The 25760-nt window shown below is 39.9% G+C and overlaps 1 protein-coding gene across 10 annotated transcripts; it reads right to left on the bottom strand.

The window, feature by feature from the left end:
• Window positions 1-3649: 3649 nt before the first annotated feature.
• Window positions 3650-24460, bottom strand: LOC100704633 (uncharacterized). Of its 10 annotated transcripts, none has more exons than XM_005468079.4 (13): window positions 24314-24460; window positions 23982-24054; window positions 22582-22646; window positions 10417-11873; window positions 8827-9074; window positions 7613-7821; window positions 7215-7375; window positions 6904-7007; window positions 6744-6804; window positions 5623-5711; window positions 4878-5003; window positions 4518-4618; window positions 3650-4389 (listed from the first exon to the last, which is right to left on the bottom strand). In XM_005468079.4, exons 4-13 carry the CDS (start codon window positions 11843-11845, stop codon window positions 3861-3863), a joined length of 3057 nt encoding a protein of 1018 aa, XP_005468136.1. In that variant the 5' UTR covers window positions 11846-11873; window positions 22582-22646; window positions 23982-24054; window positions 24314-24460; the 3' UTR covers window positions 3650-3860. The 10 variants fall into 10 exon arrangements, with proteins under 10 accessions (XP_005468136.1, XP_019203742.1, XP_005468135.1 ...); XM_019348197.2 differs by having other exon boundaries at window positions 22582-22643; XM_005468078.4 differs by lacking the exon at window positions 22582-22646.
• Window positions 24461-25760: the final 1300 nt, after the last annotated feature.

Below are 25760 nucleotides of genomic sequence, written 5' to 3'. Positions count from 1 at the left end.
GGACCGGATTTGATTACAGCCTCTCAAAATGGTTCTTTGTACTCCTGCTTTGTAAACTGGACAATAGACCTCTATGCTTTTATCCCAATAATCATGCAATACGCACAGACAGGACTTGTGCAATATTTAGGCAATGAAACGTGGTTTTAGAGCATCTGTGCAGCACCACGGTGGATTGTAAACCAAATAATCAAGATGTGATTAAAATGCAGACTTTCAGCTTTAATTCAAGGTGTTCATCAAAAGTATTGCATCAGCTGTTTAGGATTTACAGCCGTTATTATACATAATCCCCTTTTCAGTGTCTCAAAAGTAATGGTACCAGTACCTATGACCCTGAGTATATCTAAACCTTGATCTTAAGTTAAAGATATTTTGATATCTTGACATATCAATGCTTGCTTTAGCTAAAAATGACAATAAAATAGCAATTTCATGTGTTCTTCAAAGAAAAGTTTGTAATTTGTAGGATTTTCTGTGCCTATCTGCATTTACATGTATCGATGTGAGGACGGGACACACACACACACACACACACAACAGACGCAATTACATACGTGTTTGTTTCTCAACATTTGTTTGCTCTGTTATCGGCCTCAGATAACAGAGTCTGTGTCAATGACATTCCTGACAGGACGCACACAACTCCACCAGAGTTATGACGGGGCAAAGCAATGATTTCTTTAAAGGACTGTAGAGAAGTAAATACTGAAGAATTCCTGCACACAGATCATCCTTCATTTATTCCAGGTTTTGTTGGGCTCTCTATCTCCCCTCTCTGCTAGTCTCTTAATGTTTGTGATTAATATCATATCTCCTTTACAAGCAGAGCTCCACCTCTTAGATATTCCAAGTTGGGCAACCACAGCAAGCCAAAGTGTAACAGCACCAGCGCCGCTGTAGCTAGGCCACTCTGGGCCAAGCCAAAAGAATGTTTATGGGGTCATTTTCCTGGATAAAAGGGTCTTGATGAACTTTATTGCCATGTTGTGGACTGGTGAGCTTCCATAAATGTCAGAGAACAGATGAAGGGTGTCAGTACTTATTATCCAAGTGATATTTTAGCCCGGGTGGACAGCTACTACACTTTGTGCTGCTAAGTATTCACAGTGATTAAAACAACCACAGATAAAGAAAGTCAAGATTAAAGTAAAACATGTTAAATGTTTATCAGTGTTTAACCGTGCCAAGTTAGCTGAGGGTGCAGCCTACTGTTTCACTGCAGGAGAGACGGGCCCTCGATGCCAGAAGCCGATACAGTAAAACAGAAGGTTTTTGTAATTACAGAGATTCTTGTGCCAGCTAATACATAATAGAGTCCCCTTTCCAACTGTGTCAGTGACAGAGTACACATTCATGTGCACTGTCTTGTGATGAAACTTTATTATTTAAATCTTGGTTCTCAAATGCACTCACGAGTCCAAAGTAAGGGCAAAGGTCAAACTGGGGTGAATTGTTGTGTGAGCTGTCACAGCCATTTAAAGTCACTTTAGAAGTGCTTTCACTGATCATCTTTGAACTCTGTGCAGTTGTTACTAGAAGTGGAAGGCTCGATCCAAATATCGATTATATCTATCCCAACATTAGTATTGGTATCGGATCGACACTAGCGCGATAGGATTGATACATTGTTTCTATCCTCAAAGTTCAGTATGCAGCCCACTGAGTTGTTACATATATATTTAGATAGAGACAGGCACACTTATGTTCCAGGTCTAAAAGGTCTGTTTTGTTGTTTTAAATAATAATTGTGATAGATTGATACTAAAATTTGTCAAATCACACAGCACTAGTCTTTAAAGCTCACCGATTTCCTGCCTTTGCACATGCAGTCTGATATTACTTCAGTTTGCTTCTATGATTTGCCTTCTTTCACTATTTCATCTTTAATGTAACTGTCACATTGTCTTTTGTCTCTCTTTAAGCTTCTGTTGTTATTTCTGAACGGCACCTTGATTGTCAGCGAGACTGTGTATGATGAGAAAAGTCGTGCAGTTTTAGCGCTAAGGCATTTCTATGCCTGTCACAGCAGCAAAGTGACCGAACAAGTTGTTTTTTATTTACCGTTTCCATTGTGGCCTGGGAAAAATAGAAGCACACCACATGAGAGAAAGCTGGAACGGCTGCGATGTGGTGGGGGCTGCTCGCTATGAATAGGTGAATGGATACTGCTCAGAAACTTCTCTGTTTATTCTCTCCTCAGTCCCACTTCTCTCTCCTCATTGGTCTGCTCCCCCTCTCCCCATTATCTACAACCCTGTGCACGCTCACTTTCTCCTGCTTCCAACACTGTTGCTCCTGCTTCCCCTTCTTCTCGACATAAGAGTGAACGAAAGGCACGTTTTGTCTCCCCTGCTTAATATGAACATGTCTCACATTAGAAATACGATGATAATGCTTTGTCTCTGCAGGAGGATATGTGCAAAAGATACAGAAAGGAGAACCCTGCTTGCAGAAGCAGCTCACACTCTAAAAGTAGTTAGACGTCGTTATGCCAGAAGAAGGGCAGACAAAAATGTGATGTTGGGACTTTTGTCAGGAGGAGGGAGCGTTTCACTTCAAAAGCCTTTGTTAACTGTTATCAGAGGCAAAAACAGGGTCAAGCATGGAATGCTCCAATATGAATACATGAAAAACAAAGATATTCAGTAGCACTGAGTATCTGCTCCCAATTGTTTTAAACAAGTGCACCTAGAAGGACAGAATTACATATCCACGAACAAACAAACAGGGATCCTTTGTAAACACACTAATCGCTCTGTTGACGGTAACAGTTCTCACTAAGATAGAGGACCAAAGAAAACTCAGCACCCTGATAGACCCTGAGCCACCTGGTGGAATAAAGCTGACCCAGTCGCTTGAGAAATAAACACGAGGACAGAGAAAAGAAATATGAAAATCTGCTTTTTCCGAGTTGTCTTTTTATGCAGTTTTCAAAAAGACAGCCTTGGATGGAGGAGTTTTAATATCATCTTTAACCCTCGCACAGTTTCTCTTTTCCTGTCAGTTTCTATGAAAAACAACATGCACTCTCTCCCTCACAAACACACACTTATGCACACAGAGTCACTGTAGTTAACCATCAACGGGACAATTGTGTGCACTCAGACGGCTGTAAGAGAGAAGATGGTCTCTCAAGGTCAATATTAGCCCATTATGGTGTTATATCAAACCCTTTCAACGTGCTCTGTGTGTGTGTTTGTGTGTCTGTGGTTGTGTTCACTAACGTCTACCTTTGCAGTCCCTGCTTGAATTTTAAACCTTAAAATCTAAGGTATTTTTGAAATAAGGGGAGAGTTACTGTGGCCCAAGGACACGTGATGAATTACCTGACAATGCTCTAAATACTCTAAATAAATTATTTTCTGGTCTCGGTTTTGGATAACGTCAGAAAGAAAAATAACACTAATGTGGTCATCTCATGCACACAACCTCACACACCCGCTGCCTGCCTTTTATGTGGAGCAGTCAATCAGAAGAAAGGTGGTCTCGAGAGAGGCGCAAATGAGCTTAACAGTTTGTTTCTGAACTGATTGTACCAAGGCTCATATAAGATAAACCGTTGCAGAATAAAAGAATAAAAATTTACACCTAAAAAAAGGTTTCATTTATTCCATTTAAACAAATACAGAATGATTAAAAAACAATCCTCAATTTAAACATTTATTCAAACATCAAATGCTTATCAAACAATTAAATATGTAACACCTTTAAGTACAGGATTTACAACAAAAATGTATCTTTTGATAATGTTTCATAAAAGTACTTAAGTTTGAATAAAACACGAGTTTGAATTTAAACACAAAGCTTGAATACGTTTCAGACTTTAGTGGTGGTAATGCTTGTGGGATAGTCGACCACTACTGCCAGTTAGTTGTCTGTTTCCCCCCCAGTGTCTCAGCTCCAACATCCTCCTTACCCCCTGTGTTGCAGTAGAAGGCACTTTGGTCTGGAGGATGTCCGAAGGAGCCCCATGACTGATGGAAGGGTAAGACAGTGGTGGGCTCTCTCTGATTTGAGTCACTGCCATCAATACTGGCGATCCCATGAGAGTCTGGAGGAGCAATGCTGCTATAAGATACAACCGTGCTGGGATCTAGGACGTTAGCGTTGCTGGGAACGCCGGGGTTGTTATTGGTCACAGAATTGTGGACGCTGTCTACAATACTGTTGCTGCTCGTTCCGGCAAAATCAGAGGAGGAAAATGCTGGAGCCGGAGCTTGGGCTGGGAGCAGATTACTAGCTGGGGTGGGCATGAGGTTGGTGGGACGACTGAGGGCCAAACGCTGGGTGAGGAGCTGGTGCTGCAGCCGCCTGTCGGTCCAGTCCTCCTGAGGCTGGCGATGGATCTTCATGTGAGCGTTACGGGACTTGATTTTGTAGAACATTCTGGAGTAAATAAGGAGCAATTTAAAAGAATGCTTGACAATGAAAACCATCTGTTTGTTTGCCCTGAAGCCAAACACACAAAGACATTTTGTTGCGAGCCTCCCTTTCTTATGACTGGTGCTACTTACTTGCCACACAACTTGCAGGGGAAGAAGCTGGCCAATGGGGTCACAGGAACAGCCCCCTCCAGGGAAAACTGTCTGTCCACTGGCTGACAGGTGGGCGTCACCTAAAGTAACAGGACCGCTTACAAGTTAGTATTCTCTGACTTGTGAGCTCCATTCATGTGACGCATTTAAAATTAGACAACACGAATAGTCCAAATACCCTGTATTATATCCTAGTAGCTTCTAATCTACAATATCATGAAAATAGACAAACCACCACAGGAACTAACAACAGGGAGAAAGAAAGCTAGACATGGGGCATTCAAATGAAAAAAGAAATGCAATTTTAAGTTCCTTGTGGCTTCTTTTAATGTTTCTTACACTTTTCTGCTGATCCAACTCTCCATCTCGTCGCTCGTCCTCCTCCTTTTGTTTCTTCTGCTTGTCCTGCAGCTTTTTGCTCAGGTAGTAAAACTCGACACACTGACACACTGTCTTTGTCCTCACCTGAAACACACACACACATACATACCAATTTATTGCCATGTAACACATATCTTACACCGTGACACAGGAATATAAAATCAGTCTATGCTTCTGCTGTAAATATGGCTAAAAAGACCCTATGAGCTGACATGTGTCAGGAAGAAAAAAATCAGCTGACACATTCAGATATTTCTTCCAGACTTTTAGTTTGCAAACTGCTCCTCTTGTGAATCAAGTTGCAACATGCACTTGGTTTGCTGGTGGCTGGGACTAGTAGAGCCACTGCCTTTTGTGTATGAACTGCACGGTTAGCAATTCGATCCTTGAAGTGCCAAAATGCCCTTTGGGGAAGACGATGCAGTCCAGTAATATGCATGGTGAGACACCAAAAACTGAACAGGTATAGGCAAGAAGAAGAAGAAAATTGCATCTGAGGAAAATACTTTCACCCTGAAGTAACCACCCAGCAAAAAAACAGAATACTTGTGGTGCTGATGTTCTGTTTTTCATTCTATGCACTGATTTGACCCACAAAATAATTATTTTTATGTCAGTAAACTGCTGGCTGATCATGTGACCTTTGATTATGGTGCCGCGTGTCATCGTGTTGCACAAAAAACAACCATTTGTTGTGTTTTACCATTTTCTGGATGAGTGAAAAGTCTTTTCCATAAGTCCCGAGAGCGTCATTGAAGAGAGTCTTTTCAGCATCTGTCCACAGATCACAGCCTACACAGAGCAAGAGCGTGGGAAGGGACAAAAGGTGCATGAGAAATCAAAGGAAACACTACAGGGTCATAGTAACATATTAAGCAATGCTGCCACATGTAGTAACTTGACAGTGAAAGACAAATAGATGAACAATAAGTCTGAAGTCGGTCTCTGTGAACAGTACTGCCTGCATTTAGAGTATAAAGCTTTTTTTACAGGAACACATGGGTACTGCCATGCAAAACAATGTCCATTCTGTACTTTACATGGTTCTTAGTGGATTTAAAAGCAACAGGCAAGGAGGAGGGGCTGTGGTATGCGATTGAGGTAGAGAGAAGTCTGAGCTGCTACAATGCCTTCATTGTACGCACAGTGAGAATTGTTCCGCCTTTGCTGTCTCACATTGTTTCAGAGAAACACAAGAGGTAAACGCCTACGATCACAACATATTTTAGCTAGTTTTGCTTCACTGCTTTTTGCAGTTACCTTGTTATTTAGATAGTTACAGAAAAACTGTATCCCATCTGAACACAGACCCATGTCTGAATCATGTGACTTCTTTTAATCTTCTGATATAGATGGCTATAGACACATTAACCCCTCCAACCAAACCCCTACAAGTAATACGACTATTGGACTTTGCTGTTGCAAAGACAATTTTTGATTTCCTCAGAGGCAAGCATTCACCAACAAGAACATTTTTTATATGCATAACAGCAAAAACAATCATATTAATAATAATAATAGTAATTATCATCATCATTAAGTAAAAAGTTGGGTTGGAGTAGTGGTGGACAGAATAAAAAGTTTGCAACATGAAAACATGACTTTATGGAGGTCCAATTAAAATGTCCATAGTTTTATGCCAGCATGACACTAACATTAAATTTTCATACAACAAAAAACTATTGTTTTTAATGTTACAAGTAGGTACGCTTAGTCCATGTAAATGGTAATTCTTTCTGAGAAACAACTTTTTTCTGGGTAACTAGACACTATCAATCCAAAGAGTCATCTAAGTAGGTGAGTTAAACTGAGGTCAAAGGTTACCAGAGTAGTGGTAGTCTCCTGCTGGTGATGGCTGTGAGAACAATAGCATCTCCAGTGTTGCCTGCATAGGAGGGAGTGGCGAAAGATGGAGAGAACAAAAAATGAGGGATGGAACATTGCCAAGAAAGAGAGAAAAAAGAAAAGGATAAAGACTTCCTACCATTGTGTCTCCCTGACAAGAGTGCAGACAGTGCAGAGCCAGCTCTGAGTTACTGCCTCCCCCTGGTAGGCAGCTGGAACTGCACATGGACAGCAGCTTCTCCACTGAGCATAAACACAGATAAACCCAGTAAATTTTAATCAGTTCAGTACCACTTCATTTTAGAGACGCTTGATTATTTTGCTCACTTATATCAACTTGTTGTGGTTTCAGCCCTGACATTTTAGCATCCTTAAAAAATCCTTGAATTCCACAAAATTTAAAAGTGCAGTCACTGTACTGAGCTGAACTTATTTTTGTGTGCTGCTTACCTTGACCTGGTAAGTCACCACTTTCTTCTTTCTTGTCCAATGGTTTCCAGAGTAACTGTTCCTTAAGGGACTCTTCGTCTGGTGACGGCAGCCCTGACTGTTTGCCATCAGCTAAGCATGTAGGAAGATTAGCCTGGAACTCTGGACCCACATTGACAAATCTGGAAGCAGGGGAACAAAAAGAGAAACAAACGGAGCGCAAATATGAAAACAGACATAAAAGACAACAATATAAACTTTTAAGTACCTAAATATATATCCATTGATGTGCTAATGCTTTCTCATTAACAAAACATCTGTAGCTCTGATTGTCTATAACTATTAATCCCTAGCCAGCAGTACAGTAACAACTATTGTATTACTGTCACTACTCTTCTGATATTTAGCACTTTACTTACGGAAACACGCTGCACTCCTCTTCGCCCTCTTCTCCATACGCTGTTCCTTCCTCTCTGTGATGGAGACCTGAAATGGAGGAGAAGAGCCCAGTTCCTCTGCGGGCAGGATTGAGGAGCGGATAAGGAGTGTAAGGAAGCCTCTTAAGTCCTCTCCAGGAGCGAAGCAGGCTGGGGAAAGGCTTTCCAGTGTAGACTGGCTTGTCTTGCTGCTTCGAGAACAAAAGGAAAAAAATGAGACCGATATCCTTGATGATCTAAGGTACGATAATCTAAGATTTTGGGGCGAGACTTTAGAAACATCTGCACAGTGGTCTAAGTGTAAGAGCTGACGGGATCAGAGATACTTCTGTGCTACAAATACAGAGAAAAGGCCAACATCAAGTTTATAACATGTATGCTGAATGATCATGTGTGTGCTCATGTACGCCGAGACAAATTTGAAGTGTGCCCGAGCAACAGCCTACTTTAACTTAAAGCGAACAACAGGCCTATCACCATTTCCATGTCTGTCTCATTTACACAGTTTATCTACTCAACATGTCTAAAAATAAAAACCCAGACTAAAGCTGTGGTTTTAGAAGCAGTAATGCAGTTGGAGCTAACGTAATTTCTTGACAAAGAAGCATTTAGGCATCCGCCCACTTTGACTGCGAAGCCTCTCCAGCTGTAGCGAGTCTCGCCTGCCTCCTCGCTAACTGATCTCCTGAGTTTGGGCCATGGAAGAGTAACGGTGAGAAAATGTGTCAATTAAAACACAGCAGCATGCTACAGGTTATATTTGTATTACATATATGTTTTCTTTTAGTTTCACATCTTCAATGAGACATGAAGTTTGTGTCTGTACTACTTCTGTAATGGATAGGTAATTTTGTGCCTCAATACTCTAACATAGAGAACAATAACAAGGCTCAAAATTGATCTTGTAAAATTTTGCATGCAAAGATGTTCTCAAGTATGATTTAGCAATATATATAAAATTATATATTCTAATATAGGTTATCCATCATCTGAAGTTTTATTTTTTATGCAATCCTACAACCTGAGAACCTGATTAGTCTTAATGCAGACCAAAGCTGGACCTCACAGTCCTGGATATGTGAAGACAAAACTGATATTGCTTTTGTTGTCTGAAAACCAGCAAACTGAACGAAACGTATCAATCCATATCTTTAAAACTTCTCTAATTACTTCATGTGGTGGTAAGTGTGCTATACCTGCAGATTTGACTGGTTTAGACTGGCGGGTCCATTCCTTACTTTCTGGGTGAGAACATGAGGAGACGTCTTTTCTGATGTCTCGTGATGTTCCCCAGACGGATGATGGAGATGAGAGGGAAGATGGAAAGGGGAATTGGGGGATGGACCACTGGAGGAGCAGAGGGCTCTGGATTGGTGAAGGGATGAACGATGGGAAGAGGGCGTAAGCAGGGTTGATTCAGGGGACTGAAGAATGTCGCGTGCGGCTAGAAAAACATAATCGGGAGGAAGAAATTAGTAAAGGGAGTGCAGTGAGCGCGCACGCAAATAATGAGGCTGCCAGGGCTTTATTATTTACCGATTTGTCTGACTGTCTAATTACACGGCAAGCAGACACAGACAAACCAAATCGTCACAAAGTCATTAATATCTGTGCACCAACAAAAGCAAAGTGAGAAAGTAACACTAAAGTTTCTATGTTACATAGAAAAACAACGATCAAGTTTCGTGAAAAACCCGCATTTAAACTCTGCTCTTTTTTGAGTGAGCTTGTTTTCAAATGATGTATGAAATGCATCTGTTACGAATGGTTCTGGTTGTGAAAATGTGAAAAGTGAAACCCTGATTTGCATAAGGGAAATGGGAAACTTAACACGCACACCTACAAAAACCCACATGTCCCGTAAATTTACATGTGGGCATTAACCTGTGGTTTTTGATAAGTGGGGAAAATAAAGGTAATTAAAGGGGACACAACATGGGAAAAAGGTAAAAAAAAAATAAATTAAAAAAAAATCTGTTTGCTTCGATTCAAGCAATTTTTCTTTTTATTTCTAAAAATACACCACCTTGCTTTTTTTCCACAACACGTCTGAACATAATATGAAGCCAGATTAAAAGTTCGTCTTTGTTTGTTCATTTCATTGTCATATTAGACTCAAACGTATTGACTAAGGGGATTTCGGATATCTTTTTATCGATTAGTAAATCAGTACTACAGTAATACTGTCAGCAGCCTGCCAGTTCTTGGGAATAAGATGCTTTATAAAACAGGCTTTGAATGTGTACAGTTTTTTTTAAATAGAAACCTTCAAATTACAGACTTGAATACAAGTGGAAAATTTATTTAAAGTAAATTCTCCTAAAAATTCAGTCAGTTCTACTGAAAAATGTAATTTAAGAAAGTTTCTTTTAAATATATGTGCTGTAAAATTTCATATTAGTGTAAAACTAGTATTTAAAGATAAAGCTAAGAGCAGTTTTTCTGCTAAAACTGTATGTTTATATATGCAAATTAGATATTATCTCATTTAATATGCATTAATTTGCATAAATATCCAAAAGCATAAATGTTGAAAAATGAATAACTAAATGTGTATTTGATATTTTATTTTAGTCTGAAAGTTAAAGAAGTGAAATAAAACGAAACCTTAAAAATTGACCTCTACAGGGGAAAAAAATTGATTCTTTTTTCTCAAACAGTCAGAAAAACTATTATAAAAATCCCCCTCTTGCCCTGTGGGTGGTCTTTATCCTTCAAGCTTGAAATGTATTATTCTGGATTCTTACTATATTCTTTCATTAAAAAAACCCAAAACTATACGATACCTGTCATGTTGCCATAGTCGTCACCATGGGAGGCTCTTACGTTGCATTCAATGTTGCCGGGGTCACCGGATGACTGTGGAAAGCTGTGCGACACCAGTGGAAGCTTCCATATCATCCCAGAGGAGTGGACGGAAGGTGCGGATGAGATGCGGGAGGCAAAAAACTGGAGCATACCAAGTGATTCTCCCTGGGAGACTGAATGTCCGGTGCCCCCGTATCCACTGGGCGAGTCCATTTTGTTGGGCGAGTGGGGTGGAGGAGGTAAAGGTGTGGGAGGAGGGCTAAGAACAGAAGGCATGAGGTGAGAGGATGTGGGAGGAGAGGGGAAAGATGGAAGAGAGGAGGGGTGAGCTGGGGAAGAAGACGAGGAGGAAGAGGGAGGCAGATAGGAGTCTGAGTCAAAAGCACAGCTTTGCCTTGACTTGACCAGTCCTGGGGTTTCTCCTCTCCCTACTCCAAATTCCCAGATTTGTCCAGAGGGATCTCCACCGGGTATCACAGGAAATCTTCTCTTTCGCTGGGAGAGAAAGGCCTCAGAGAAGGAGTCCAGTTTCTGAGTGTATGTCCTGCTGTTGATGCCAATAAGCGATCTCTGCGGGAGGGCCCCTGAGGCCAGCGCGTGGTTGACCGCTGATGCTCTCCACCTCGCCTCTCCCTGAATTGAGGGAGAGACATTAAGCCAATGTCCCTCAGCCTCTGCTGGCTGAAACTGAACCTCACCTGAGCCACAATTGTGCCCATAATTGTCGTCTCTCCCTAAATAATTATCACTTGTTCTTGCGTCCATCATACAATAATCTACACTGCTGTCATTAAAGCTGACTGTACCAGTTCTGTTACAAGACGCAGTTTGTTTAGGAAAGTGACTAACGTTACCCTCCCTGTTGTAAACCACAGTGTCACTTTTAGCCTCACTCTTTACGTGAGCATAATTATTATAGGGTGCTCGGACTCTACGCCTCGCTCCTTCCTCACTCGGACAGTTTATCGTGTAAAAAACATCATTTGTGTTACCGTAACAATCACCTTTCCCATCTGTGGTGCTTTCACAACTATCCTTATCCTCCCAAACTTCCTTTTTGACACTCCCATACCAAGAGTCGTCAAAATGGCTGCCTAAGGCACCGTCTCCATCAAGGTGGCCAAAACTAGCATCTCCATCCAAACTGCTGGCACTCGTGCTTAGGAACACTCTGTCCCCCCCAGTACTCGTCTTCCTCGTCACAGAGGAGGCGTTTGATGCCAGGAACGAAGCAGTGGATTCTTCCCCTCTACACTCGTACTGCTCCAGAGGATCCTGGCCAGGCTGAGATGACAGATATCCCGCTTCAGAGCCTTGACAGTTGGGAAAGGTGAGAGAAAACGATGGACGATGGCGGTGGTGGTTGAGGTTGGAGAAAGACTGGGTGGACGATGAACGATCCTCCATAATGGGCCTCTGGATTTTGCTAGAGTGCCTGAAGGTAACAAAAACAGAGCTTAAGTATGAAAACATAAATTTGATAAACAAGTATCCAATTAACCATCTGGCCAAAGTAGACTGACCAAGTTTACAAGCTGTGACTTGTGTGGTGATAACTAACCTATAGGAAAGATCAGTTATGCCGTGTATTGTTATGCTTTCTATCTTTGCCGACATCAAAATCTGAGCTAGTTAAAAACCACGTGTTCTTGTTACAATCAAAACAACTAAGTAAGCAGGACTAACATAGCTGGGTCATTCAAACAGGCCTACAGACTCACACATGAATCAACTTCGTAACCACAGCATCAAGCTAGCAACATGTTATTTAACTTTATTTTTAAATGGCCTGATGATTTCTTACACTACTGTTTCTAAATCGAAGCATCATGAATCAGCTAACGGTAGTCTCACGCCGTGACACAAACTGCTGCAGCTCTTAAGCATCAGAGCCTTTTTTAAAAATGTCCATTTTCATTTTTCTAATCATTCAGATTCCTGTTGAGCATTTACACTAACACAGTTTTGCACATTATTTAATCAGATCATCAACGAGATAATAAATGTCCGCAACATAGTCTAAAGAAAAATGCACGAACGCTGCACGAAAACCAGAGAAGTGACCGAAGAGAAAGGCATTTTCCTACCAGTCGGTGCTCTGTTGAAAAGAAAAATTAATACGCTCCTTCAGTTTCATGACAGTCACTTTTCTTTCTGATACTGTGATTGACATTATACTTTTCAAGTACAGATATTTACATTGCATTAAATCTTTAAGTCTTCATTGGTTTTTCTTCTTTCTCTCTTGAAACCACACTCTGCTCTAAATAGGACACTGAGTGAGTCAGACAGAGAAAGAACCAAGTAAGATGAGATGAAGCGACAAATACACTGTATACGTATTGAGGTTTTTTTTCTTTTCTTTTTTTTTTTACCAGTCTTTGGCGCTTAATTTCCTTTTCACAGAAGTTTGTCTTCTGTTGTTCATTTTTTCGGATTCTTATTGTTCTTCTTATTGCTGTCATCATTCGTTCTGCCTCTCCACCGTCTCGACTGCTCGTCTAATTATTTCCCCTTTCAGATTTTCGACCTCTCACACAGTCCTTCCTACTTCTACCTCTCTCTCTCTCTCCTTACTGTGCATCCTTTGACAGTACACACATACATTAACACACGCGCACACAGTCTGTCACACTTGAAGCAAAATGGACAGCTCTTATAGACTGTCTTTTTCACAGCGATACACTCATTTACCGACTTACTTACTCACTGAAAACAGATGTACACACACGCACTCGCGCACACACTCTGCCTTTCACACTCACACACACTTGCAGGTGTCAAAGAGGACCAGCGGGGTAGTGATGTTGCCTCGCTGCCTTTTCGTCGTCGTGGTAACCACATCCTGAGGAAACAAACGCTGACGGATCTCCCTCCTTTCAGCTATCTTTATCTCTCTGCCCCCCTCCTCCATCTCTCTGTCTCTCTTTCCGCCTCTTCGCCTGGCCTTATCTCTTTGTTTCTCTTTTCTCACTGAGCGCCCAACTTTGTTGTCTCTCATGCCGTCTTTCTTCTTTCGCCTCCTTTTTTTTAATCTCTGCCTCTTCTCTTCTTTCTGTCCCTTCATTTGTTGTCAGCTTTTTAGCTTATGGTTTTTTTTGGGGGGGTTGGGGGGGCTGTTCAAAAGCAGCAAGTCACAGACTCTGGAGTAATAACATATAGTTTTTAATGTTATATACATATGGCTATAGGTTTGCTACATGGGCTGTATTTCTATGGCTCAGTAACCAACTCTGACCATGTAACAAGTGCTAAAAGTACTTGTGTGTTTCTTTCCGGTACACATGGTGTGGTTCAGTATATGTGGATGTACATGCATTGTCTAGCTACAGTGCACTTTATGTGTGTGTGTGTGTGTGTGTGTGTGTGTGTGTGTGATATAGCAGGAGTGCGTGTGCAGAGGCGGTAGCATACATGTTTACCAGATCAAGATTCTCCGGCTGAGTCAGCTGACAGGAAGTGAGAAAGAATGAAACAGGAAGGAAGACGGCGACAAACGATGAGGTTCAGGGAACCCTCTAAACACTGCAGCCCCACCCACTTACCCACCCACTCACCAGCCACACACACACACACACACACACACGCACACAAACATACACACACACACACACATAGTATGCACCTTTAACTGCTAATCTGTCATTTTCTGCCTTTGTTATGTCACGTAGTTGCCTTAAAACACCAACTCACGACCTCAGACACAACCACCGGCAGGTCCACAATTCTGTAAGCTGCAACCTCTGCCACAAACTCACACATAAAGACGCACACACACACGGTCATATTAACAGACGAGACCATGAGGGACTCGAGTCCTTAAATATATTACAGTGAATTTAAAATGAGCCCTCTGCATCACCGTCATATCTAAATATACTATGTGGCTAATTGACTGGCAGTGCTAAGGTATAAAATACTTTGTGGTTGGTATAAAAAACATAAGGGTTGGAAGTATGAGCAGTTAAAAACAACATAACAAAAAGTAGTGAACTAAGGATTTGTAAGTGATCCAGGTGAAGCGAATTACAATCTGACATGAATATATGGAATATATTTACACATGTAGTATAAGTATATAAGATCTGTACAGTGTATATAGTCAGCAGTAACATGTATATAAAATTATATACAGCTCGAAAAACTGGAACCAGCTGTACACATAGACCCTGTGCCAATGTGCTCTCTTACTTTAAATATCTGTGTAAATATTAAACTCATGCACATTTTTCAGGTGCTGAGTTTCTTTCTACATATTAAATCAACAAAAACAAAGTTGAACAAGCTGAACATTATCAAAGTATCCTAGTCAGTTAAATTGGGATGCCTGTTTGATTAATAGCCGCACTGGCCGGGACTTTTACTGTCCAACTGCTCACATTTGGAAATATTTCAAATCCAGTCCTTAGAGAGGTGGGTGACTTTGTAATAAATGAAGAATTGTTTTAAGTACTGCATAATCCAAAAATCCAGCAACAATCAAAATCAGTATCTGAGTGTGTAGGTGGTCATGTTAATGCTGAGGTCACTTGTACAGTGCGATTACACACTGGAAACCTCAGTATTAACATGCATAATAGATAATGCAGTAACTACTCAACTGTCTGACAGATCAACCTCAACATTAGCATATATGTTAAATGCCCATATTTTATTTCTATAAATTACAAGGTGTTCTTTCAAGGCTTCGTGGTGGCAAGGGTGAAGAATTTCATCAATTTTAAACACTCGATTTTAAATACGACACATGCTGTCTGTGTCTGTAACAGTGCTGAGAGATTGCTGTCCCTATTTTTTTTTATCTTTTATCTTTTTTATGTTTGTCTTTGAAGCCTTTTAAATACCAAAAGACCACATGGAGTACAGTGAACTGGTAACTGGCACGGAGCGTCTTCTCCTCCAGAGTTTACTAAACTTATGCCGTTCCTTAAGCTGTAAAGATGAACTTGAATCACCACAGTGGGTTTCTGAGGCTCTTTAGCTCTAACCTAACATCAATGCTACTTTGATGATCATGCCAACATAAAATTATAGTTGTATCGAATCATGTATTTCAATATTAAAATGGGCAGTAAACTAAAAGCTTTATTATTACTGTTATTATTACTATTTAAAATTGTTCTTCACCTCACTAACGTATTACGTTAGCTGCTCTAAAGACCCTTTAATTACAGAGATTTCTTATGTTGTGTCTGAATCTGATGCAGACAAGTGTTTGCATAAATAAATTCACCTTGAGAAAACAGCCGATTTTTTAAAAAAAAAGTGTGAATGAAAGAATGTGAAAGGATAAAAGGGGAGTGCGGAGGAGGGTGTACGGGGGAGACGTTTCTCTAGTTTTCTCTTGAATTCACCATGAAAACCTGCGGGAGCAGAGGAGGGGGAAAGAGTCGAGCACTTCTGGACTTTTTTTTTTTTCTCGTGTTTTTTTCTCCGAGTCGTATCTCTGTCTGTCTTCCGTCACTTATAAAAAAAGAGCGATGACTAGCGGGAAGAGAGGAACGTAATGGATTAGAGAACTTGAAACAAACACGAAGCAGACGATTTCACTAAAAAAATGCCGTTTGAACAGTGCCTCTCACTAACCTTGTCGATCTTCTGTGCTACTACGACAAAGTCTAACATCGCCTAAAAAGTCATACAGTGTATATAATATACTGAAACTGCTACCAAACTGCTCAGCATACAACTAGCAGGTGAGACAGATTGTTTTTCAAAACAGGAACGCATTCGTTTATTAAAGAATATAATGAGATGCGCAGAGAGCGTCTCGGAAAAACCAGAAGATATTTTCTCTACAGAAAGTGTAAGTGGAGATATTCCCCCTTCGTTAACGATTTAGAAACACACCGCATCTACAACACTGTCAAACGTACATTAGACTTTTATAACAAAAAGCTAAAGTGTTGACAAAAAGTTGTTTTTTTAAAAAATATTAGTTGCACACTTAAGAACCAGCGCAGTGACGCTCTAGCTTTGGGGTCCTAACCATTGATTTACCGTATGTGTGCAACTTTGTTTATTCTCACAATATGAATGCAGGAACGCCAGACGTCTACAGCTTTGGTTGAAATGTAATTCGAGTGGAAGGAAAGTTCTAAAACCACTACACTGAAAACTGATGTATTTCATGCAAAAACCTCTAAGGGTGGAAATATGGCATATTTTCCTCTTCGTGCATTAGTCATTCCCCAAACTAGGGGAAAAAAAGAAGCTTATTACTTAAAAACAAGATCACAGGGCAGAAGAGAAAATGTTCAGAGACCCCGCTGCGTGCAAATGTACTCGAGGTGCTACAGACCTCTTTCATGTAAAATTTGTGATTCTTCGTCTTCTTCACAAGTTAACGACTTAAAAGAAAGCGCAAAAGGTTTTAGCCGAGTACAAAAGTGTCAAGTTATTTTCATTTAAAAACGTTTAAATGACAATATTTTTTATTAATGGAGAGCGATAATAAACTAACACTGTCTAAAACTGTTGAGAAAATCTCCCATTAGAATGGGACCTTTCAGAAGCTACAAAAGTCATGAAACTTGGTTTGAATATGATGAAAGATTTTTCAACGCAATGTTCAAACGTCAAGTTTTCTGCTGCATGATGTTTTATGTACATAAGTGCAGACAAACGACAACGTTACGGTCATGCTCGCTGAAGGCCGAGCTGAATGAGTGAATATATATTTAAATGTGGAGCTATAATATGATCCAAATATTATAATCATTTAAAGTCTTATCCCTACGCAGGAATATTGGATAAAATCTCCAATAAGAAGCCATTTAGTAACACAAGCTGCAATGTCCGTTAACATCTTGGCGTTCTGGGCCAGTAATCAGTGGTATTTACTACTTTTGCTACACGAGCCCTCAGTATTCTCGAGTTAAACTACATCCAGCTTCAGCAAGGAGCTCAGCTGCATACCTGTAAAGTTTAGTAACTTCTTTTGCACTGCTGTGACAATATAGCGTTGACAAAATATCAATATCAAGATGCACAGACACCTGCGAAAGTACTCACAAGCAGCTTTGTGGTAGTTCCTGTTATAGACAATGTCTCCGGGACTACATGACACACACAGAGTCACCGGGTAAAAAAATGAGACCAGCTACACTATCATAGCTAGTAACAATCATGACTCAAACCTATTTAGCACACAGCTGCAAAGCTCTCCGATTTAAATTACATCCATTTGCACGAAGGTCACAGGGGTCAACTGATGCTGTAGCAGAAGAATCGGCGCGATGCAGAATTTATCCCCTTAACCTCTAACTTAAGGAGTGAAAGCAAACTGTTTCACAGTCGCAGACAGTGTTTCTTGACAGGCTTGGATTAACTGTGGATTGCATGTCTCATCATAGCCATCTTACATCATCAAATAACCTGCTTCCCTGTCATAGTCAATCAAAATAATAAAGTCTTAATACAGTTGTGCAAGGAAAAGACCCGTTTCACAAGCCTTGTTATTCCTGCTAAATACGTGGCATTTAAAATCAAACACTTAAAGTGAAATAAGGAATCTTTAGTTTTGTTCTTGGATATTCGAGTCTCACACTGCTGGTTTCACAAGCCTAACCGTGACAACTCCACAGCTGTGTGGGAAATTTCATTAAAAGTCAAAGATCTTTGATCGATGAAACTTGCCTCTACAGCTCCATCAAGATTTGGGTCAGAGAGATCGACGTGTCATCGGCCAATGGATGCTCCGTAGGTAAGTATTCAAATTCTAACCTCTCTTAATGTTGTCACCCTTTAACATCAACTTTTCAGCCGGTTTGTAAGCTTTCAGGTGCAGTAGAGACCGATTTGTTACAGCTATAGGTAGGCAGGCCAAAAAGCATAAATTCAAATGTGGACCAAATCAAAATTTGCAATAGGCCAGATCTAGACCGGCCATAGTCTTAACATATGCGCATTAAAAAAAATGTTGTTTTTAATTTAATTTTTTTATTTTTATATGTACAGCTTTACAAATGTACTGTCAATTTTATAAAAGCTGGAATCTGTGGATAGTTGATTCTCGGGAAAATTTGGAAAACCAGTAACGCTGAAGTCGCACAACAACCGCTGAAAATGTGAAGGTCAAGTAGGGACGGTGTCCAAATTATTATTATTTTTTTTCTTCTTTCTTCTCAAATGTAGTCCCCAGTCGAACATTGCTGTTGACCGTGCAGACCGCAGGACACGGGACGACCCATCAACAGCTGTAAATTCACCAGAGCTATTCTCAAATCGGAGCCATTAGATACTGCACGGGTTTTGCAGTTGAATGTCCGATCGTTCAACGCAGGCGGAACTTTTGCAATTCTCTAAAAAAAAGTTTGTGTGTGAAAACGGCTTCAGTTTCCTAATCGCAGATAAAAGCGAGAGCTGAAACACTAAACCAAAAAGAAAGACAAAACTGACACTCTTACATCGGCTAATCGAACTCGTACATTACCAGTGACTCGACACTAATCTTACTGAACCCCCGCAAAGAAAATTGCTACTTTACCAAATCTGATGCGACTAAAATATATACCTCGGAGAAATCGGTGTAGGTTGCATTTTAATATCCAGTATAGCCTGGTTCCTGTAACCTACCCTCCAGGATAGGGTGGAAAGCTGTCACAGAGATATCAAACTCATAATGGGCCTTGATTTGCAGTTCTAGAAATGCTTAATAAAATGTCTTTAATTCACCCATGCTAAATATACTATTATTATTAAGACAAACTAATATAACTAAGCTTTCAGTAAAGAAAGTGGTACTATGTAATAATATTAAAAGATTTTTTTTAAAAACAATCATAATAAAACAAATTACACTGACATTATCATCAATTTTCTATGTAATATATTACACTATAACCTAGTGGACAAAGAATTTTAAAACTTTTCTGTGACACAGTTAACAGGAAACATATTACAGCTCATAAGGATTTTTAAAAGGTGTTAAGAGTATCATATCATCAACTACTTAAAAAGGTGCCCTTATGTACTAAAGGATATGAGTGCAACCACACAATAACTCCGATGAGAAGAACTGTAGATGATTATCAGCTAGGCCACTGGAAACTGGTCACAAGCAGTGGTTAGGCAGTAACTGGTGCATTCATATTAGATAGCATCAACTATGAGAGAGTAAAAGCACCTTGTGCTTGCATCTACCTATGTTCTCTCTGCTGCTAATTGCATTGATGTGTTTCTTTGTTCTTCAATGATGAATGATTTGCTTGTTATCCTCATTGTGCATCTTTAGCATTCCTAACACCTGTTTTACGCTACACAGTGACTTTGATGTCTGTATGAATACAATAACACCCAAGAAACAGCAGCAGAGCAAAAAACACACCTCTAAATGAGAGAGAAATATTTGGGCACCCAGAATGTTTCATGTCTTATTCTTTTTGTTTTTTTACGAAATTAATGCAAAAATTGAGAATGTTTCGTGACAAATTGTAAGAAAAGCGAAAGTGAAATACTCAAGGTGAAAACAAATCTCTCCACATGGGCCACATTCACATTGTTTTCTAGTATAAAACACAAAATAATGAATTGTAGTATTCGCCACCTTTATCGTAATTCCTGCAGCAAGGGTGCAGCTAAAGAAGAATGAATCTGGTAGCTGGACTGATACATACGTATCGTGTCTTCACCCATATAAATTCACATATCACATTAATCTGTGCCTTTAAGCGCTTTTTAACTATGAGTACTCACAATCGCAGTTTGGGGTTCTGTATCTTGCAAATTTCAGCGTTTGAACTGGAAAAGTCAGGGATTGACTCACAAAGCTTCGGATTAGCAGATGACCCAGCCCACCTTGAGTCACAGCCACACTAATTTACAAATACGTTACTTTGAACAAAGTACCAATCAGGATATGGAAATGTGAAAATGGGTGATGATTATCAGACTCCGTAAAGTCAACTGTTAGGGTGAAGTGCAAATCTTCCGTAGGCCAAGTTATCCTGCGAGGCAGACTGTAAGAGAGGCCACCGCAACAACTGAGAGGGAGATACAGGTTTCCATGGTTGAGAAGGGAGACACTGTACTTACAAAAACTGCCTTCCGGATGCTTCACCTGCCACAGCTTTATGGCAAAGTGAAAACCGCTGTCGAAAAAAACATCACATGGCAGGTAAGAACACGTGTGGGAAATAAAGTGAAAGAAAATTCAGTCACTGAACCAAATTTGGGCTTTTTGGTTGTTCAACTAAAATCTACGGCAGACGCACTAAAAACACGCAACACGCTCCTACCCGGAGTTGTGCAGCAGCAGCATAGTGCTTCAGGAAGGTGACTCTGCAGCAAGTATTGGAAAGCGTTTGATACTTGAAGGGGAAATCAACAAAGCAAAAAAAACCCTACGCTCCCTGATTTAAAAAGTCAGTGTCAAGAGTAAGTGGAGGGCAGAGGCCAAGACTGAGCATGTCTAAAATGTACAGCAAGACTGAATGTCAGTGTTCACCCACAGGCCCGACATGAGCTCTTTTTGCAAAGCCGACTGGGGTAAGAATGCATCAAAATGCTTAAAGTTGACAGAGTACGATAAGACTTTAAAGTCTGCGACTTTACTGCATTTAAACGCGGCGACGCTGAATTCTTGCGCAATAATTTCGTCTTGTCTTTTACTTCACTCAATAGCGTTGAATACCTACCGTGGCCTGAACTTATATGAACAAATGATAGAATTTTTGTTGAAATCCTCCTTGCCTTTTACACCTTATGTCTGTGGGTGAAAGTAGCATGTACTGCAGCTTCTTTGGCTTCCTCATTTCACCTCCTCTTCTAGAAAGAGTGTAAAAGGCCAGAACAATGTTAATTAAGTCATTTAAAGACAATAACTTTACTTAATTGTGGTTTCTCAGCTACGGGTTGTAAAGCCGAGCATTTAAGAAAGTTCTGTATATATGTTTTTTAATTCGGGCCGGCATTGCCACAGGCGCTGAAGCCTTACTTCCTAACTTAAAAAAAAAAACACAAAAGGCAGTTGTTGCCCCCGTTCTGTCTGCAGATGTCAAAGAAGGTCACAAAAGCGAAGGAAGACAAAAATAGCAACAACAAGGAAAACTCTTCATCTAAAGTTTTGTCCACTTCATTTAAATCAACTGGGAAACGATTAACATCACTAAAATATTCTTAAAACAGCAAAGCACAGAATCCAAAACCTCCACCGCCTCGATGTTAACGGTTTCAACAAATATCGTCGAAACATTAAAAGCTGACTAAGAGCCGTTTCACACCGTTACCCCACAATGCCACATTCAATAAATACTTCATAATACATGCGGCTGTTAGTTGGCTAATATCTACACTATAACAACTTTATATGTAACTGGTCAGCGGTAAGCAGAGGCCCAGATTTATCATGCCTTGACATCTTAACAATGTTCACAATGAACAAAGTCAAGCTTGTGGTTTTAAGCCTCTCTCTATAAGAGCATGTTTGGTGTAAACACCAACATGTTGTGGCTAACAACAGTGAAATGCTACAAGTAATGTTGAGACTTAGCAGTGTGCAGTTTGTCACTAGAAAAATATAAAAAGAAAAAAAAATAAAAGAAGAAAAGAATTTTCTAGTTACTTGTTCTGCTACTCAAAACATTTACTGCACGCAGAACCTACCAGTCAAACTTTCAGGACATTAAGCGGAGGCATAAAAGTGATGCTTTTATTAAAACAGTCCAAGTAATGCGAAAGGAGGAGACGCGCTTGCATATTTAGGTCATCATTCAAAGTTTAAGAGCTGTACAAACATATTATGAATCACTTCTAATATTGACTTGCAGCTTTTAAATTGTATAAAATGCATATTCCTGCGAATATATATTCTATTTTTCATGGATAAATGTGGTATGTTTGAATTTAGACTGAACTAGATTAGACATAATCTACAAATATCTAATCATTTAAAAAAACAGAAAAAAAGTCCACCTTGAATTTAAATTTTGTTGAATTAAAATTAACTGGTAAATGATGATAGCTAAAACTGGACAGGACAGGTGTGTTTCATTTCTGTGTGAGTATGCTAACTGTGCTAATGCTGGGACCCTGGGTTTTATAGTTAAATCTTCTCTAAATGTATTCAGAAAAAAGTCCTGCCCCACAGTGCTTTGTTTACAGAAACAAAAACACTGAAATTAGAACAAAAACCGTCTTCTTACCTGTTAAGTTTTCATCACGAGGAGAGCTGTCCCAGTGGCAGTGAAATGCATGTGTGTATGGTCTGCTGGTAGGTAGACATGTGTGTGAGAAAAGGGGTGGAGAGTGACATGGTGAGCGAGAGAGAGACGTAGTTTCACCAAAGATGATCGGCCTGTCGCTCTTTCAGTCTTTGATCAACCTTGTCATAACGCCACTGTGCGTGTATGTGTGTGTGTGTGTATATGTGCATGCATTTCTGTGTGTGTGTGTATTACGAGCTGTGTCATAGTGATGCTGGAAAGAAAAGAAAAAACACCCCGGCGTGTGGCTTTAACCTCACACACACACACATACATATACATGCATACATATGCACACTTTCAGTTTGAGTGGGTGTTTTTTCTCCTCTCTCATCCCTCATTTTTTCTTATGGTCTTCTTTTGGTCTGTTTGTTTTTAAAGGGCCACACACCCAAACACACACACACACACCCTAAAACACAAGCAGGACCTCAGAGAAACCCCAATGCACTGAATAATCAGCTTTTAAATACTGCAGTCTGGTAGAAAGTCCAGGTCCGATCTGTGTATGGTCAAAGTATTTGCCATTAAAACAGAATATATGGTGTTTCTCTTGTTTTCTCAGACAAGGAAGTTCAAATCAGTGTTGGTGTGGGGTTCAGTTTAAGCGAAAGGGAAAGTTAAATACATTAGAGGAAACATGCTTGTTTGTTCTCTTGCCATCAGTTAACTGAGAAGATCACAACAACTCTCATACATTTATGATGAATGGGCGTCTGCAGCCAGCAGTGAGTGAGTACGGGAACACAGAGCAGCAGCTAGATCTTAGGGAACTAAATTCTCCTTATTGGCGCCTCTAAAGCTAACAACGTAAATAAAAGTGCTTTAATAAATACACAAAATTGATTTGCAGGTGAAACCCAGTAGCACAATTATAGCCTGGCTAATAAACTTTAATGAAACTGTAACTTCTGTGAAACTGATGTGAAACAATTGAAGCCTGGAATCAGTAATGTTGCTCATAAATAGCAATTTAATTATGAACCTACTATGTAATTTGGCCTTATTACAAGCATTTTGAAAAAGACGAACCATCTTTCTGTCATTAAAAGGATAAAATATGAGCTAAAAAACTAATATGTTCATATCTCCATTCTCCATACGATAAATTAGACCGTGATGATGTAGCATTTTAATTAGCTAAGGTGCTGCAAGCTAGTTTGTTACCTCGGGATTAAGTCAAGCTAGCCTATTTTATTTATTTATTTTTCGGACCTATTTGTTGTATTTATTAAAGTTCACTGTCTCACAACAAAAAAGGGCGAACACACACTTCTTTAAGGAGTTTTTACCAATTCCAAGAGAAATGTATATTTAGATATATTTTGACTTGAACGTACCTTGTTCAGGCTTCAAGGCCGCACGGGGGTGGGGGGAACGGTGTTAGCAGGAGAGGTAGGACTGGCATAAAATCTGACTCAGAGAAACAAAAAGACAAAGGGAAAGGATAAAAACCAGTGAATAGGAGAGATTCTCAGATTATTTGATAAAAAAAAAAGAAAAGAAAAAACGTTCTGTGTGAGCTCTGTTAGCTTAACACTTTTGTTTTAAGCTTAAGTTAACTTTAAGTTATTTAGCTTCTGGCTTTAGCTTCAGGCTTGCTGTAGAAATAGGTTTGGTATCAGTGTTTTTATCTGTTTATCTAAATAAAGACAATGCACAACACACTCACCGGCCACTTCGTGATGTACATGGGTTCAATTCCTCCTTAAAAACTAAATCTAATCAGTCACTCACACCAAGTGCAGTTATGCCCACAGACGTGTTCAAGACACCTTCAAGCTGAGAAAAGTGATTTAATGACTTTAAACGTGATGTAGTTATTGGTGCAAGACAGGTTGATCTGAGTATTTCAGAAACTGCTGATGTACTGGGATTTTCCCACACAACCATCTCTAGGGTTTACAGAGGATGCGCTAAAAAAAGAGAAAATATCAATGAGAGGCAGTTCTTTGGGTGAGAATATCTGGTTGATGTCAGAGGTCAGAGGAGAATAGCCAAATTGCTTTGAGGTGACATGAAGGCAACGGCGACTCAGATAACAATCCTTACAATCAAGGTAAGCAGAAGAGCATTTCTGACCAAACAGCACCTAAAAGCAAAAGCAGAAGACCGCACCACGTGACACTCCTGTAACTGGATCCAGTAGAGCATCTTTTGGTGGAACGGGAGTTGAGTATCATGGATGTACAACAGACAAATCTGCAGCAACTGTGTGTTATTATCGCCCCAAATCTAAGAGGGAATTTTGCAGCACCATTTTTAATCTGTGACATGAAGAATTAAGACAAGTCTGAAGGTAAATAAGTGTCCAACCCATCCTACCGAACTCTACTACCTAATCAAATGGCTGGTGAGTGGATGTTTTTGTACTTTACTAAGCGTTATTTTTCACACACTGTATCTATAGCTACCGTAGATAAATTAAGACTTCACTTCTCCAGGGTGAAGAGTACCAAATATTTAGAAAGTGTTAACAAATGCATTAAACTATGTAACAAGTTTAATGTATTCTAATAAAATTGTTGCTCCTATACTAATATATGGTGACATGGTGACCTGGCTCACTGTAAGAATGGAGTGAAAGTGATTACAAGAGCAGTGTGAAACTTGTGGCCAGAGGGCCAGAACTACCTGCCAAAAGATCATATTCAGCTCACTGGATGGCTTTAAAAAAATGCTGTCCAGGCTCACTAATGCCAGTTAAAACTTTTGGAAAATTACAACTATTTTTAGGTCAGAATAAGATGAATCATAAAGGTGTGAAATACCAGTATTGTTTATCTACAAAATCTATAGGTGTGACGGTTCTGCGTCTTTCCACTGTGACCTGTGATGCGTATGTGTTGATAGTAGAATCAGTGTGTTGAAAATCAGTTTAAAACCCTGAAGATATCTTCAGTGATCATTAAATGAGAGGCAGTGGATCATTTAATAAATGGTCATTAAATCAGAAACATTATTTAATACCTTTTTAAAACCTTTGCGATGGACAAGTCGGAGTTAAAGAATCTACGTCTTTACACCTGAAGTCACTGGAAATTTTGGAGGGGCGTTTGTGATGTATTGATTTTACAGGTGCGGCCCACTCGAGATGAAATGGGGCTGTATGTGTCCCA

The sequence above is a fragment of the Oreochromis niloticus genome, linkage group LG3 (assembly GCF_001858045.2).
Source record: "Oreochromis niloticus isolate F11D_XX linkage group LG3, O_niloticus_UMD_NMBU, whole genome shotgun sequence".
Classification (NCBI taxonomy): domain Eukaryota; kingdom Metazoa; phylum Chordata; class Actinopteri; order Cichliformes; family Cichlidae; genus Oreochromis; species Oreochromis niloticus.
The sequence above is the reverse complement of the archived record's forward strand: the minus strand, read 5'-3'. Positions and strand labels throughout refer to the sequence as shown.

Coding starts and splice junctions, on each gene's coding strand:
- LOC100704633 (XM_025905349.1), bottom strand. CDS start 21,192: ATGAGGAAGCCAAAGAAGCTGCAGTACATGCTACTTTCACCCACAGAC. Junction 11,874..21,130: donor ACAGACATAAGGTGTAAAAG/GCAAGGAGGATT, acceptor TGTTACCTTCAG/GCACTCTAGCAAAATCCAGA. Junction 5,712..6,743: donor AGGAGACTACCACTACTCTG/GTAACCTTTGAC, acceptor TGCTCTGTGTAG/GCTGTGATCTGTGGACAGAT.